The 16,148-nt window shown below is 43.4% G+C and overlaps 1 protein-coding gene across 4 annotated transcripts in view; it reads left to right on the top strand.

Moving 5' to 3' along the window:
* Positions 1 to 16,148, top strand: part of LOC124144454 (transcription initiation factor TFIID subunit 1-like) — a 78,591-nt gene that overhangs the window by 12,800 nt on the left and 49,643 nt on the right. For all 4 annotated transcript variants that reach the window (XM_046513859.2, XM_046513860.2, XM_046513857.2 and 1 more), the window contains exons 6-15: positions 1,387 to 1,670; positions 2,711 to 3,004; positions 5,125 to 5,304; positions 7,415 to 7,628; positions 9,063 to 9,137; positions 9,985 to 10,085; positions 11,734 to 11,856; positions 13,037 to 13,111; positions 13,548 to 13,661; positions 14,112 to 14,285. In XM_046513859.2, the coding sequence (XP_046369815.2) occupies positions 1,387 to 1,670; positions 2,711 to 3,004; positions 5,125 to 5,304; positions 7,415 to 7,628; positions 9,063 to 9,137; positions 9,985 to 10,085; positions 11,734 to 11,856; positions 13,037 to 13,111; positions 13,548 to 13,661; positions 14,112 to 14,285 (1,634 nt within the window). The remainder of the gene's footprint in view (positions 1 to 1,386; positions 1,671 to 2,710; positions 3,005 to 5,124; positions 5,305 to 7,414; positions 7,629 to 9,062; positions 9,138 to 9,984; positions 10,086 to 11,733; positions 11,857 to 13,036; positions 13,112 to 13,547; positions 13,662 to 14,111; positions 14,286 to 16,148) is intronic.

Here is a 16,148-nt window from a genome sequence, read left to right as displayed (position 1 = left end):
TAACGCCACACTCAGCAATATTCCAACTATATGATGGCCGTCTGTAAATAATCGAATCCAGTGTTTGATGTCATGAGCATTGATCAACGCAATTGGGATTGATGACATTCATCAACCAAGTCAACCAGTCTGACCACCCGATCCCGTTAGTCGCCTCTTACGACAAGCATAGTCGCAAGCATGGGTTGCTGAAGACCTATTCTACCCCGGATCTTCACAGGTCTATTTCAAGTTGGACAAATATTACATGACACAGTATGGAATCTGGATATCAGTAAACATTTGTTTCGCCTGTTCTACTGTTCTCTTGTAGCTCACCCTGTGAGAATTCTGGGCTAGAATAGGTCCACAGCCACAAGACCTGGTTGTTTGTTTGTTTGTTGTTTAATGCCACACTCAGCAATATTCCAGCTATATGTTGGAGGTCTGTAAATAATCAAGTCTGGACAATCCAGAAATTGACATGAACATCAATCCCACAATTGGGATATGATGACATGCATCAACCAAGTCAGCGAGCCTGCCCACCCAATCCCGTTAGTCGCCTCTTACGACAAGCATAGTTGCCTTGTGCTGGTTCTAAGAGGTGACTATATGGATTGGGTGGTCTGGCTCTGTGACCTAGTTGATTGCATGTCATTGTATCCTGACTGTGTGGATTGTTGCTCAAAATATAAATCACTGGATTGTCTGGTCGATGTCATAATGCTGGAATAGTTTTGAGTGTAGTGTTAAACAAGAAACAGGTGTTCTCGGCTGATATTTCGCATTTTATATTTTGTCCTGTTTAGAACAGGGTTATAACAGGCATGGGTAAGCTCTCTCTGGGCACTTATTGGTATCGGTTGATGAGGCTCAGAGACTTGGTTGATTGCATGTTGCCTGACAGCATGGGATGTTGCTCTTTGAAGAAGCCCAGGCTGCCATCTTTATTATTATTCCCTGCCACAAAGTGGAATGGGGATATGGGAATGGATGCTGTCCGTCCGTCCGTCCGTCCGTCCGTCTGTCTGTCCTGACCTGTTTTGTTTCTGGAACAGAACTCAAAAACTATGGGACATATCCTAACCAAACTTGGCACATAGATAGGTTGAGTGGTGAACTGGTGCCTTTTAAAAGTTTGGGACTTTTGAAAAATTTATTTTTCGAGTTTCCATGGCAACAACTATGACTTGACTATGAAAATGGCGGTAATGCTTGTTTCTGGAGGAGATCTTAAAGAATACAATATTTCTTGTCTGGCACACAGCAGGACATGTCATATTGACGGGGGATAAGAGTATTTCATGCTTGTCATCTTAATTGTGGCATAAAAACCATGTTCATTTTATCACCCCAGAAACCTTATTCCATTGATTCTCACATCTAATGTTAATTTGTCGACAGACGGTAAAGATGAAGATTACGATGATACTGAGTGTGACAGAAAGCTGATGCCGCCCCCGTCATGGCTGCCGGGCCACGGCATGTCCGGCCAACCAGATGGCCTGCATCACGACCCAAGTCATCTGTCACCCGTCAAGTCAACTCATAGCCCTGACAAGAGTTCTCCCAAGTCCGACTCTCTGTCACCAGGCTCCAAACTGAAGACACCCCTAGCAGACATGTTGCCCCCACAACTGTCTGAGGTGGATGTGACCACTCTCTTCCCAGAGTTTAGGCCTGGAAAGGTATTACACTAATGGTCTTTGGGATGTTTAGTTCTGTTGTCTGATGGAGGCATCAAGCTAGCCTTGTGGTTAATGCGTTTGCTTGACACGCCAAAGGCCTGGATTCAATTCCCCATGTGGGTAAAATGTATGAAGCCCATTTGTGGTGTCTCCGTTCGTGTTATTGCTGGAATATTGTAAAAAAATGGTGTAAAAACATACTCATTCACTCACTCTGTTATCTATCCCCATGCAGAAAAGGTCCCCAGTAACCAATGCTTGTACAAATCGATTTGAATGAGAATTGAGTGATATTGTGTAATTGTAACCCATTTTCTTGGATAGTTGTTCATGCTATCAACCATTGGTTTTCCTGGTTCTGATGGATCAAATAAAGCAAACAGCTGAGAAATGTCAGATTAGGGAATAGAAGCTTGTGTGTTGGTCAGCTTGTCAAGGTTACATTAAAAATTTCCACAAAATGTTATTTGAGAGTACCAGAGCTCCAGATAAGCTGCATATCTGCGTAAAATACGCATCAGAAATGCAGAAATACGCAGTAAAATAAAATCCAAGCGTATCAGATACGCAACGAACATTACATATAAGCTACAAAAATAAAACTTGTGCGTATCATCAAAATATTGTGAAGTAACCCTGAGTATTCGATTAGCAAATCGGCAACTTATTTTGAAATTATCAACGGGCATTCTGTTAACCTTGCCAAACTCCACGATGACAGTTACATCATGATCATTTGCCATCACACTTTCTTGTGGAAGTATCGTGGTATTTTTGAGTCCTATAAAGCTCTCGAACCCACACGACACCAGTTTGCAGGGACTAGATGAATAGTGTTTTTAAATATTTAACTTAAATACCCACATGTGTATAAACTAGTGGGTAACAGAAATTTGAATACCCAGATAGAATTACTGATACCCAATGATTTTAAAATGCATGGGTAAAATACCCACAACACCAAAAGCTTATCTGGAGCTCTGGAGTACCAGAACGTCTTGATAGTATCTATACCATTCAAACCTGTTGCTGGTGTGCAGGTGTTGCGGTTCTCTAGGCTGTTCAAGCCTGTGCACACACCCCACGTGTGGAAGAGGAAGAGGAAGAAGAGGGAGGACGACTCTAAAGACTCCAAGGAAGACCAGAAAGGGGATGAGGATCAGAAGGATGACAGAGACGACGATCCTTACCATGTGCCAGATGGTGGACACTCTGATGTACATATGGACAGACCAGCGTTCAGGGACCGGGTGTTTGAGGACGAAGAGGATGTTTACATCACCCCCAACCTCGGCCGCGAACCCAAACCAGAGGAGGTTGAGTCTGATGATGAGGTAAGTACAAGATGTTCACGGCTTTGTGTTTGAATAATGTGGCTTTTGTATCTGACAAGGTTGTGAGGTGAGGTGAAATGGGGTTTAGCGTCACGTCCAAGATTATTGCACTTAAATAGCGACGTGCATGCACGTGTGTGTGTGTGTGGCTGCTTGTACTGATGCCGATTTATAGGCTCAGTCATGTAAGGCGCCACAATTTCCTGTGCAGAGTTGCAATCCTTTGCTCATCAGAAACCTGTAATTCTTGCGAATCCTCTACCTCTATTACATCATTGACAAATTTCTGTATTTTTTTGCTGCAATCACACTATAACAACATCTGATTTCCACAGAAGTCTCTTCACTGTCAACTACACACAAGTAGTTGTCACTGCATTAGCACCAATCAGCATACAGCTCTTCACTTGCAAAGTCTGGAAAATCCTCACTTCTATCCTGTTTTTGCTCGAGTGAACATCAACTTTTCTGTCTCTTCCATAGCACTTGGGTTGTTTAGTCACACCTTGCCTAGCTCTATTCAGTTATTATTTGCTTTACATTGTTTTCAACTAATTAAGGAGTCTTCTCAGTAAGTGATTAATTTTCTGGTAATCATGTAAGTATTAACTTGTGTTTGTGTGTGTGAGTCCGTTCCCCAGTCGACATGGCGTCTGGGCCTCTCCCCCTACTTGCAAATCATGTGGGCATTTAATGATGACGGGAGACCCTATTCCTTCCTATCGTAAGTGTAGAGACATCCTTTGTCTGGAAGACAAGCATTGTGCGCCTCCTTCTCACAGCCTGCTTTCAATAAGCTGACAGAATCCATAAAAAAAACAAGAGGAAGTAGCGGCTAAGAAAACTGTAGAAGTCATCATGGCCCTTACCTCCACCCCATCAGCTCCACCTGTACTGTCTCCTCAACCTTCGGGGGCGGTCGGGTAGCCTAGTGGTTAAAGCGTTTGCTCGCCACGCTGAAGACCCGGGTTCGATTCGCGACATGGGTACAATGTGTGAAGCCCATTTCTGGTGTCCCCTGCTGTGATATTGCTGGAATATTGCTAAAAGCGACGTTAAACCATACTCACTCACTCACTCACTCACTCCTAAACCTACGACACATCAGACTCCTGTCTCACCTAATCTTACCCCAGCCTTCTCCATAAACGTGCTCGAAGAATTCTTCGTAAAACAGAAGAATTGTCTATTTGTCTGTTTCATGTCGTTTTCAAGTCCTCTTGAGGTGATTTGATCGTTGGTTATACCTTTAGGATTTGGCAATAACTATTAATGGATGCAATCACAAGAACTTTACATTCTACTTCTAACTCCACTGCAAGTCCACTAGAGGCAGGGACACCTATCTCTCTGGTGCATTTGTGGTAAAGATGCAGTTGAGGTAGAGATTTAAGAACAGTAGATATTGCTAATAATTCTAAGGATACAACTTCTATTGAATCAGAAGTGCTCTTCCTCCCCCCTCCCCACCTCCCCTCCCCCCTGCCAACTGAAGAGCTGTACACTGATGGGTGCTAATGCAGTGATAATGGGTTGTGTGAAGTTGACAGTGAAGAGGACTTCTGTTGAAAATCTGAAGAGTTTGTTATTGTGTGGTTGCAGCCAAAAACAGGAATTTGGCAATGATGTCATAGAGGTAGTATTCTTAGAATTATTAATAATGATAATGATTGTTCCTGTTATCAAAGTGCTCAACGTCTCAGACCTGTATCACAACAGGTTTTCATTCCACATCAAGCTGACACGCAGTGATATAACTGGAATACTGTTCAAAGCGGCGTTAAACCCTACTCACTCACCATTTTATCTGACATGGTGGATTTAGGGTTTTGTGGTTTGTTTTCTCATCTTGAAAAAATACTTTGGAAAAATCTTTAATTAGCCTTATTTTGAATGATTCATTTTAAGCATATGTGATGTGAATTCCAGATTTAATACAAGTTCGCAAAAATCAACTTGGTTGTAGACTACTGGAAACTGGTCATTTTGAATTGTTCTTTTTTTATTTCACTGCTACATTTTAGTGATTTTCTTTAAGATCTGCGATTTTAAGATTTGAAATGATATGCTTTTGCCAAAAAGGCCATAAAGACAGTCCATGTGAGAATGTGTTTCTACAGGAGAAGATGCTGAAGCCTATGGAACAGATCATTTCCAAGTCCACCCAGGACGGAATCACAGACTTGGAGCAGAAGATGGAGGTGGCGCCATGGCGGTACGGCCCCGCCCAGCTGTGGTACGACCGTCTCGAAGTGGATGAAACAGGAGAAGGATTTGACTATGGATTTAAGTTGAAGCAGGTGACTATTCTTCAGGAAAATCCTGTTTGTCCTTATCCTGTCATTTATTGTATATTTTCTGATGAGTGATGAAAGGGTGATATGAGTGCATATGCAACCTGATGCTTCCGACCCTAATGGTTTTTCTCTATTAATTAACTTGATAAAGGCGACTATTCTTGTCATAAGAGGCGACTAACGGGATCGGGTGGTCAGGCTCGCTGACTTGGTAGATGCATGTCATCGATCCCATTTGCGTGGCTTGAAGCGCATGATGTCAATCACTGGATTGTCTTGTCCAGACTCAATTATTTACAGACCGCTGTCATATAGCTGGAATATTGCTGAGTGCGGCATTAAACAACAAACAAACAAATTAACTTGATTGACATTTACTCCACCGTCATCTCCATCGCAAGTTACCCAATTGCATTGGAACTCGTATAACCAAAGTTATCGTCTTGGTCAAGGAACATTGTGATGGCTCCATGAAGCAGTGCGAGGATTTGGTTACACTAAATGATGCATGTGCAGTGCATCGAGTTTACAAAAGTTGGACATGCGCAGACCTTTATGCTTTACTTGACAACATCATCTCAAAGTACCTTTCCATCTTACACATGTCCAATTGCAACCCATCTTCCCTAGGCAAGAGAGTTAACTGACTATAAAAGTCCAGTTTCCACCCTTGCCAAATTAGGCTGGAATTCCTGGGCTCGAACGTAGCGCCACCAGTGGCTTTTATGAGTTATGTCCCTTCTAAGCCTCTCCTATGGACCAATCCGATTCCATTACTTGCATTTGTTTCAAACAAAATGGCCGCACCCTGTCAAGACGATCTGATCGATAATCAAGATCTATATTGTGATAAAACGGGTCTTACATCGTAAAGTGCATCAAATCACCTTGATTAAAAACATGAAAAGATATAGAAAATATCTGTTGACAACGACTTAGCGGTGCACATGCTTTGCTAATCCTGCAGTCGACAGAAATCTGCACAACAGTTTACGAACCGGTTTTCGATTTAGTTGCGCGATTTTGATTGGACGATGCATAGACTCGTTAGTCCAGCCAAAATGTAACTCCATAATACCAGCCTAGTTCGGCAAGGGTAGAAACTGGACTTTTAAAGTCAGTTAACTCGCTTGCCTCGGGAAGATGATTGCAACCTCAAATCTTAAGTGATGTTTTCAAATCATATTGACAGTGTTAGAAATTATGAGAAGTCTTTGGAGGTTTGACATTTCTCAGGTATCGTATTGCAACCTAGGGATAGTCATCAATGTTCAATATGATGATGTTACAGGAGTCATGCCACAGATGACAATCTTACCTTGTCAGCTTGCTGGTGGGGTTAACCTGTTTGGTCATGTGGACAAGGTGTCTGACCTAGGGTCAGAAGGTTTGTGGTTCGCGTTCCATCATAGGATTTGGAAATGCTATCGCCACTGTATTTGCGTCAAACATCTTTATCTTTATGCTGAATTTGGAAACACAGATTAGGAATGAATGAATTGGTTTATTCCGTAAAGGGGCCACCGGCCCATTATACAAGGTACATTGGATTGATCAGTTCACCTGTACAGAGCTGACTATTACATGAGGGGACTGATTCACAAAGCGCCCGCAAGCTACAAACAAGTGGTCAATGCTCATCGGAATGCTGAGAAGGATGCACAAAAAGTTACTGAAGCCGATCATAACCCACGAACACCGCACGGATCGGGTCCCAACACATGTTGCACACACTGGCAACAACCAGTCTCACATTGTTACAATGGCATAGTACTACAAAACTGGCACATCTTTAAGAAGAATGTTCCTTTTCTTGAGAGCGAGAAATACATGCTTTGCAAATCTTCTTATAACATAGAGGTTGCAGCTATATAATTGTTTTAGTTTATCAAGATTTGGTGGGTACAATGTGTGAAGCCCATTTCTGGTCCCCTGCCGTGATATTGCTGGAATATTGCTAAAAGCGGCGTAAAACCATACTCACCCACTCACTCAAGATTTGGACATATTTAATAATATTTAGGAAACAGATTAGGGAAAAATAGGGTAAACATTATTGCGATGAAATCCAGTTCGATCAGCTGAAAGACTTGTGATACTGCTAAATTTCCAGCTGGACCAAGAGCCGGAGAAGGAGATGGACCCGCTAGAAATCTTCTCACAGGAGACGTTCCTGATGGTGACTCAGGTCCACTGGGAGGACGACATCATCTGGAATGGCGATGACTGCCGGCAGAAAGTGTTGCAGTCACACAAGGCGAGGGCTGCTGCTGCAGGCTGGATCCCCAGCACCAACAACAGAACTGCTGGACAGTTCATCCAACAAGGTAAGGCCTGCAGGCATAGAAATAGGTTCATTTTCACTTCTACGCAAATATGTTGTGCTGCAGAGTTGCCATCTGTCTATAGGGAAAAATGGTTATCCACAAGGAAATGTCAGTTGTCATTCGTGAATATGACTGATGTTTTAGTTTTGAAGCCTGATCTGGGATAGACTGGGGTAAAGCTTTAGGTTTGTGTTTTGTTGATGTACTGTTTGGAAAAATAGTTAGTTATGTCATGGCATGTCAGTGGAGGACAGGGGAGGGTGGGTGGGCAATCTCATAAAAATCAGACCTCAGATCTCGCTACCGCTAAACAAAGAAATGAGGACATCCCATTAGGGGTCACGTCAGAACGACCTTTCATCCGACCAACCAGGGCATTGCTTACCATATTGTGAAAGTGACAGTTGGAATGTGATGTCTAATCAGGCAACCTTGAAAACTTTAACTCCGAACGATAGTTACGGGTTTAACGACTGAATCCATACAATCTAGACCATCTATTAGCCATCCCAGAATGTTCTTTTGTTCAGGTTTCAAATTTGTAATCAAGAATTTGTCAAAATATGTTTTGAAGCGTAGTCGCCAATTTGAAATTAGAGCCGTAAAACAAGAGAAAGCTGCCTTCTGACTGGTCATTCCATTGATCGGTCAAAGTTCACGCAAGGTCGTTCTGACGTGACCCGTAAAGGGATGTCCTCAGATCTTTGTTTAGCTGTAGCGAGAACTAAGATCTGATTTTAATGAGATTGGTGGGTGGGTGATTGAGTGAGCGAGTGAGTGAGTGAGTGGACAGCCGTGAGTGAGTGAGCAAGTGAGTGAGTGAGTGGACAGCCTTGAGTGAGTGAGTGGGGTGTGGGGGTTGTGGTTGGTGGGTTGGTGGGTGGGTGAGCGAGTGAGTGAGTGGGTGAGCAGACAGCCCTGAGTGAGTGAGTGGACAGCCTTGAGTGAGTGAGTGGATGGGGTGTGGGGGTTTTGGTTGTTGGTTGGTGGATGGGTGGGTAAGTGAGCGAGTGAGTGAGTGGACAGCCATTAGTGAGTGGGTGGGGTGTGGGGGTTGTGGTTGGTGATTGAATTTGGAGTGAGTTTGTAGCCATATCAGCAATATCTCAGCTATTCTCAGATGCAGTCTGTAGTGTTGCTGAGACCAAGGATCATAATCATGATGAAATTTGAAATTCGAATCAACCAGTGGATCCTGGCGCAGCAAAGGGATAAAACCTTGAAAAATGAATCATGGCGCCTCTGACCACTGGCAACCCATTTGCCTGACAAGTTCTGAATGATTCTCTGTCTCCAATATTCTGAAACTCAAATGTATCTTTACTTTTATCTATTCAAGAAGTGACAAGTACTTCAGTATACTTGATTTGAGATTCAGATCATTTGGGTACATGTGACAAGTAAAATGCATCAATACTCATCTTGTCTTTTCAGCTCGGGGTCTGACTACTTCTCTTATTCAGAAGCCAGGTTCAAGTGTTTCAACCAAACTGTTCCCAGGACAGAAAGGTAACATTGTTTTCCCACATAGTTCGAGTTTTAATTGAATTCATAGTCTGTCTTACAGACCCTGATACAAATATATATCAAGTACAGCCCATGCAAGTCTATAATGTTTGGCAAGTCTAGATCACTGCAGTATCTAATGAAGAGAGTCACTGGGCTCCTTTTTATTATATTTTTAATAAGATAACTGAACAACTGTTTTTTTCTGTACGATATGTTCATTTCAGAGACTAGATGTTAGTCTATTGAATTCATAAAAGAAAAGTTTAAAAAGTTTATAAGTTTATTTACCCCAAAAGACAGTCGGGCAGGTGATCCATAAGTGTTGCCTGCTCATCTTTAAAGTTACCTGCCCGCATTCAGATTTTATTTGTGTTGAAAAATCACGACAAGAAACTAAGAGACAAATCAGTTGAATTAATGCTAACAATTACTTGAGAATCTACAAGGAAATATAATACAACTGATAAAAGCTGTGTAAGTAGTCTTAAAATTATCAGCCCGACAGGCAGGCAGTTGAAGGAAAATTTCATGCAGCCCGACAGAAAAGTTACCAGCCACGGGCAGAAGGGCAGGGAGTTATTTCGGACACTGATTGTATCTACTATTATTACCTGAGCTTACAAGACTGGACAGAATTTTACTAGACCCAGGTTTTGGACAGCATCATGTCCGCTTTTATCATGTCACATTTGCTGTTCTTGACACAACTGGTTGACTTTGATGATGTAATTATAGGACCTCCATCCAAAGTATTGTACATTGTTCTGTTGCTAATAATGACTGCTGTACATGTAGCCTGTAGGTAGTAAGTAGAATCACCTCCTCGTCACTCTCAACATGTTTCCAGATAGTGAAATCGGAGACAACTCCTGGTACTCCATCTTCCCCATTGAGAACGAGAGTCTAGTTTACTCCAATTGGGAGGACGACATCATCTGGGATGCTGAGGTAAGAGAACTGACAGTGTTGATGCGGAAACAAGTTTCCACTTGACTTTGCTGAGATGTTTGGGAGAATAGGTCCAAGTACCTGAAGGGTATCTTGTGAAGCACCTCAACAGGCGATTGGGTGGTCATTATAGCTGCAGTGTATGAGTGAATGAATGAACGTTAATGGGTATCTTGAGAAGCACCTCAACAGGGGATTGGGTGGTCATTATGGCTGCAGTGTATGAGTGAATGAATGAACGTTAATGGGTATCTTGAGAAGCACCTCAACAGGGGATTGGGTGGTCATTATGGCTGCAGTGTATGATTGAATGAATGACCACTAAGAGGCAATTTAACAGGGGATTGGGTGGTCATTATGGCTGCTGTTTGTGAATGAGTGAACGACCACTAAGAGGCAATTTAACAGGGGATTGGTTGATCATTATGACTGCTGTGTGTGAGTGAATGAATGACCACTAAGAGGCAATTTAACGGGATTGGGTGATCATTATGTCTGCTATGTGTGAGTGAATGAATGACCACTAAGAGGCGATTTAACAGGGGATTGGGTGATCATTATGTCTGCTATGTGTGAGTGAATGAATGACTACTAAGAGGCGATTTAACCTGGGATTGGGTGGTCATTATGGCTGCTATGTGTGAGTGAATGAATGACCACTAAGAGGCAATTTAATAGGGTATTGGGTGGTCATTATGGCTGCTATGTGTGAGGGAATGAATGACCACTAAGTGGCAATTTAATAGGGTATTGGGTGGTTATTATGGCTGTTATGTGTGAGTGAATGAATGACCACTAAGAGGCAATTTAATAGGGTATTGGGTGGTCATGGCTGCTGTGGGTGAGTGAACGAATGAACGTTAATGGGTATCTTGAGAAGCAACTAAACAGGGGATTAGGTGGTCATTATGGCTGCTGTGCATGAGTGAATGAATGACCCTTAAATGGTGTCAACTAGGGCTGGGATGAGTCCAAAATTACTACCCGGGTACCCGACCCCCCTATTACCCAACCCTAACCGGATACCCACTGTAGGTCTCATGAGTTGGGTACAAAATGTCCGATTGAGAATTGTTTTACAGGAGCCCTGGCTATATGCATCTGATCACACATTCAATTAAGTTGCAGCTTTATCTTAACACAAACATATATGTCAGAAGGAATGCGTGCGTAGTCAGAAAGAGATGTAAACATTTAGCGACTTGTAGTGTAACCATTGAGTTTGATTATTGTTGTCATTAAACAATAAATCACATGACCATGATGACTAACCACGGGTCCGGGTAGTCCTGTGGGTACCTGGGTCCTACTTAGGACCAACCCGACCCCAGCGCCCGAATTACCTGTCCCAGCCCTTGCCACAACTGATGTAGATTGTTGCTCATGCTTTCAATCACTGGTTTGCATCATGTCTGAATATATCCTGATTATCTTGCTGATATCCGCAGTCAGCAATAAAAGTCACTCACTATTATAGATGGTTGTGACATATAATTATTTCTTAGCCTAGTCTGACTCACTATTTACTCAAACACTTCTTTCATCATATAAACAAAAATGCAAGTATTTTTCTTTCACATAATTTGCAACAATTTGTTATGCTATTTATTAGAATATGTATAATCTTGATGGTACATGTTTATTCCAGTGCATGGATAAAATACCCACCCCTCCAGTGCTGACCCTTGACCCCAATGACGAGAACATCATTCTGGAGATCCCGGCAGACAGGGACTCAACGACAGAGAGCGAGCCTGCGAAGAAAGAGAAGGTTTGGAACTATTTCATGTTGATTCAGACACGAGACTCGTGTACATGTGCTTGTGGGGGGCACGGGTGGCCCAGTCGTCTAAGGCGCCGCGATTCACTGTGCAGAGTTGAGTCCCTTGGGCACGCCAGACCCTATGATTGTGGGTTCGAATCCCGGTTCACCCCGATTATGTTTCTAGGTTTGTCAGCACCATACCCCTGCTCATGGGTTTCACCAAAGTGGTAAACGTCTGAGACCTGCATCACTTCGGGCTTTCCTCCCATATTAAGCTGACCCGCCGGATATAACTGGAATACTGTTAAAAGCGGCGTTAAACCCAACTCACTCATTCACTCACATATGCTTGTGACCTGCGAGGCTTCTGGGTTAGAATTAGTACCCAGCAAACCTATGCTGGTTAAATCCCCTGGCCACACCAAACCTAAAAACATTAAAAAATGGTACTTGTTATTCTGCCATGTGCCTGGCATCATGGTGATAAAAGGGGTGGTAGGGTAGCCTTGTGGTTGAAGCGTTTGCCCTTTATGCCGAAGACCCAGGTTTGATTCCCGACATGGGTACAATGTGTGAAGCCTATTTCTGGTGTTCCCCGCAGTGATATTGCTGGAATATTAATTAAAGCAGAGTAAAACCCAAACTCACTCATTCACTCCATATAAAAGTATTGCAGCTAAATTGAAGAAATTCAGAGTTGCTTAAGATTAAGACATGACTATACACTGTACCAAGGCATTCAGGAAAAAAGCAAACTCATGGAGGTCTCTCACAGATTCTCAGGGTCTCTGGGTTAGAACTGGTCCCCAGGAACCTTTACTGTTTGTACAAGATTACTAAGTGGATCGGGTCGTCAGGCTAGGGGGCAGTGGGGTAGCTAAGTGGATAAAGCATTTGCTTGTCACGCCGAAGACCCGGGTTCGATTATCCACATGGATACAATGTGTGAAGCCTATTTCTGGTGTCCCCCGCTGTGATATTGCAGGAATATTGCTAAAAGCGGCGTGAAACCATACTCACTCACGTCAACCTAGGTGACCTTCTTTTGCATAATGTCAATCTCTGCTTTGTCTTATCCAGAACATTGTTTAGTGTGACTTAAAACAACAATCTTATGCCATACATGTTGGCCATAATTTAATATGATTTGAACTGTTATTAACGAGATACGGTGTGACTCTTCCAGGCAGAGACGAAGAAGTCCAAGATATTGTTGGGGAAAGCTGGCATCATTAAGGAGGAACCAGAGGAAAAGGAGGAGGTAAGGAGCGAGGCAAATTATGAATTTCATTTGTCTTCTGCATAACAATGTTTGTAGGTAACTGACATGATTAGCTCTGGTAAAACAGTGATTGGTGAGGGGGCATTGTATTTGAAATGTATCAACTTTGTAAATATGTAGTCAGTCAGCTGTGTGTGGGGTGGTGGGGTAGCCTAGTGGATATAACGGTCGCTCGTCACGCGGAAGGCCGAGGTTCGATTCCAGTCATGGGTACAATGTGAAGAGCCCATTTCTGGTGTCCCCTGCTGTGATATTTCTGGAATATTGCTAAAAGTGGCCTAAAACCATTCTCTCTCTCTCACTCACTCACTCACTCACTCACTCACTCACTCACTCACTCACTCACTCACTCACTCACTCACTCACTCACTCACTCACTCACTCCTTGTCAGTGTTCTGTTTTGTTGTGAATCAGGAGGAGCAGACAATCCAGCGCAAGGATCCGTTCAACTTGTCAAATGACGAGTACTACAACCCGAAGGTGATGGACAACTCTCTCCGGTCTACCCTGGGCAGTAGCCTTATACAGGTCAGTGTGGATTTCCTACTGGTTGGTATTCATATTGAATTCCTTCTGGTCAGTGTACATGTTGATTTCCTGATTTAACCAGTACAGGTACAAAGTGATTCCTTATTGTAAAAGTGTTTAGAACACAAATTAATGATTTTACCTTATCCTGACTCATGCTAATTGCTTATCTCAGTCTTTTCCGAAAGATAGTGGAAACTTCTTAAACTGTGTTCCCAGAGAACAGAAAAAACAGCTCACTCGAACACCCCCCTTTTGCCATGCATTTAGTTTTAGTCAGGATAAGTAGAAATATTTTTACCCTAAATTTTACATTTTTCTCGTTTCTACATGCAGGGTGTTTTGTCTGTGAGCAATTTTTCAGCATCATTACAAGTTATTCATGCAGCATAAGGTTATTGTTGTAAAGATGTTTTAATCCCTGACTCACCCCTGTTGTGATGGTTTCAGCACTCCACTCCTGCTGTTGAGCTGCGGCAGCCCTTCTTCCTCACTTATCTCAATGCCAACAAGATGCGCAGCTTCCACCGACCACAGCTGAAGCGGTACTCTCACGGCGCCGTCACGGAGGCAGGCTTCCATCCTGTACACCCTCTGCTGAAGCAGATCCGGAGGAAGGCCAAGGTATGGCTATTGGAATATTGTGATAGAATGTTGCTTGTATTTACAGGAGATCCTTTTTTTATCCTTGTGGGGATTACGGTAAGAATAGGCCCCGCGTAGCCTATGTTAGTCGTCAGAGGTGACCAAAGGGATCAGGTGGTCAAGCTTGGTACTTAGTTGATGGCGTGTCGTGGTATCCCAACAGTGTGGATCATTGTTCACTATTACAATCAGTGGATTGTCTGGTCCAGACTTGAATATTTTCAGGTTGCCGTCACATATGTGGAATATTGCTAAGTGTGTTAAACAACAAACAAACATACTTTTTTGTCTGCTATTGAATGATTTAATGAGACTAGTAATAGTTCTGATTCTCGGTCACTGCCCCTATTATCACACATAGCACGGTAATATTTTTGTGTTCAAAGACTAGTGGGATTCATCACGAATATGATGCTTGGTCTGTCAGCTAGTGTTGTGTGTTCCATGTGGTCTGTCAGCTAGTTTTGTGGGTTCCATGTGGTCTGTCAGCTAGTGTTGTGGGTTCCATGTGGTCTGTCAGCTAGTGTTGTAGGTTCCATGTGGTCTGTCAGCTAGTGTTGTGTGTTTCATGTGGTCTGTCAGCTAGTGTTGTAGGTTCGATGGGGTCTGTCACCTAGTGTTGTGGGCTCCATGTGGTCTGTCAGCTAGTGTTGTGTGTTTCATGTGGTCTGTCAGCTAGTGTTGTGGGTTCCATGAGGTCTGTCAGCTAGTGTTGTGGGTTCCATGTGGTCTGTCAGCTAGTGTTGTGGGTTCCATGAGGTCTGTCAGCTAGTGTTGTAGGTTCCATGTGGTCTGTCAGCTAGTGTTGTGGGTTCCATGTGGTCTATCAGCTAGTGTTGTGTGATCCATGTGGTCTGTCAGCTTGTGTTGTGGGTTCCATGTGGTCTGTCAGCTAGTGTTGTTGGTTCCATGTGGTCTGTCAGCTAGTGTTGTGTGTTTCATTCGGTCTGTCAGCTAGTGTTGTAGGTTCCATGTGGTCTGTCAGCTAGTGTTGTGTGTTTCATGTGGTCTGCCAGCTTGTGTTGTGGGTTCCATGTGGTCTGTCAGCTTGTGTTGTAGGATCCATGTGGTCTGTCAGCTTGTGTTGTAGGTTCCATGTGGCCTGTCAGCTTGTGTTGTAGGTTCCATATGGTCTGTCAGCTAGTGTTGTGGGTTCCATGTGGTCTGTCAGCTTGTGTTGTAGGTTCCATGTGGTCTGTCAGCTTGTGTTGTAGGTTCCATGTGGTCTGTCAGCTTGTGATGTAGGTTCCATGTGGTCTGTCAGCTTGTGTTGTAGGTTCCATGTGGTCTGTCAGCTAGTGTTGTGGGTTCCATGTGGTCTGTCAGCTTGTGTTGTAGGTTCCATGTGGTCTGTCAGCTAGTGTTGTAGGATCCATGTGGCCTGTCAGCTTGTGTTGTAGGTTCCATGTGGTCTGTCAGCTTGTGTTGTGGGTTCCATGTGGTCTGTCAGCTAGTGTTGTAGGTTCCATGTGGTCTGTCAGCTAGTGTTGACAGTTCCATGTGGTCTGTCAGCTAGTGTTGTAGGATCCATGTGGCCTGTCAGCTAGTGTTGTGGGTTCCATATGGTCTGCCAGCTAGTGTTGTGGGTTCCATGTGGTCTGTCAGCTTGTGTTGTTGGTTCCATGTGGTCTGTCAGCTTGTGTTGTAGTTTCCATGTGGTCTGTCAGCTAGTGTTGTGTGTTCCATGTGGTCTGTCAGCTAGTGTTGTAGTTTCCATGTGGTCTGTCAGCTAGTGTTGTGGGTTCCATGTGGTCTGTCAGCTTGTGTTGGGGGTTCCATGTGGTCTGTCACCTAGTGTTGTGGGTTCCATGTGGTCTGTCACCTTGTGTTGTGGGTTCCATG

Source organism: Haliotis rufescens, unplaced genomic scaffold, assembly GCF_023055435.1.
Source record: "Haliotis rufescens isolate VD_foot unplaced genomic scaffold, xgHalRufe1.0.p SCAF_7, whole genome shotgun sequence".
NCBI classification, from domain to species: Eukaryota; Metazoa; Mollusca; class Gastropoda; order Lepetellida; family Haliotidae; genus Haliotis; species Haliotis rufescens.
This window is presented reverse-complemented; position numbering and strand designations above follow the sequence as displayed.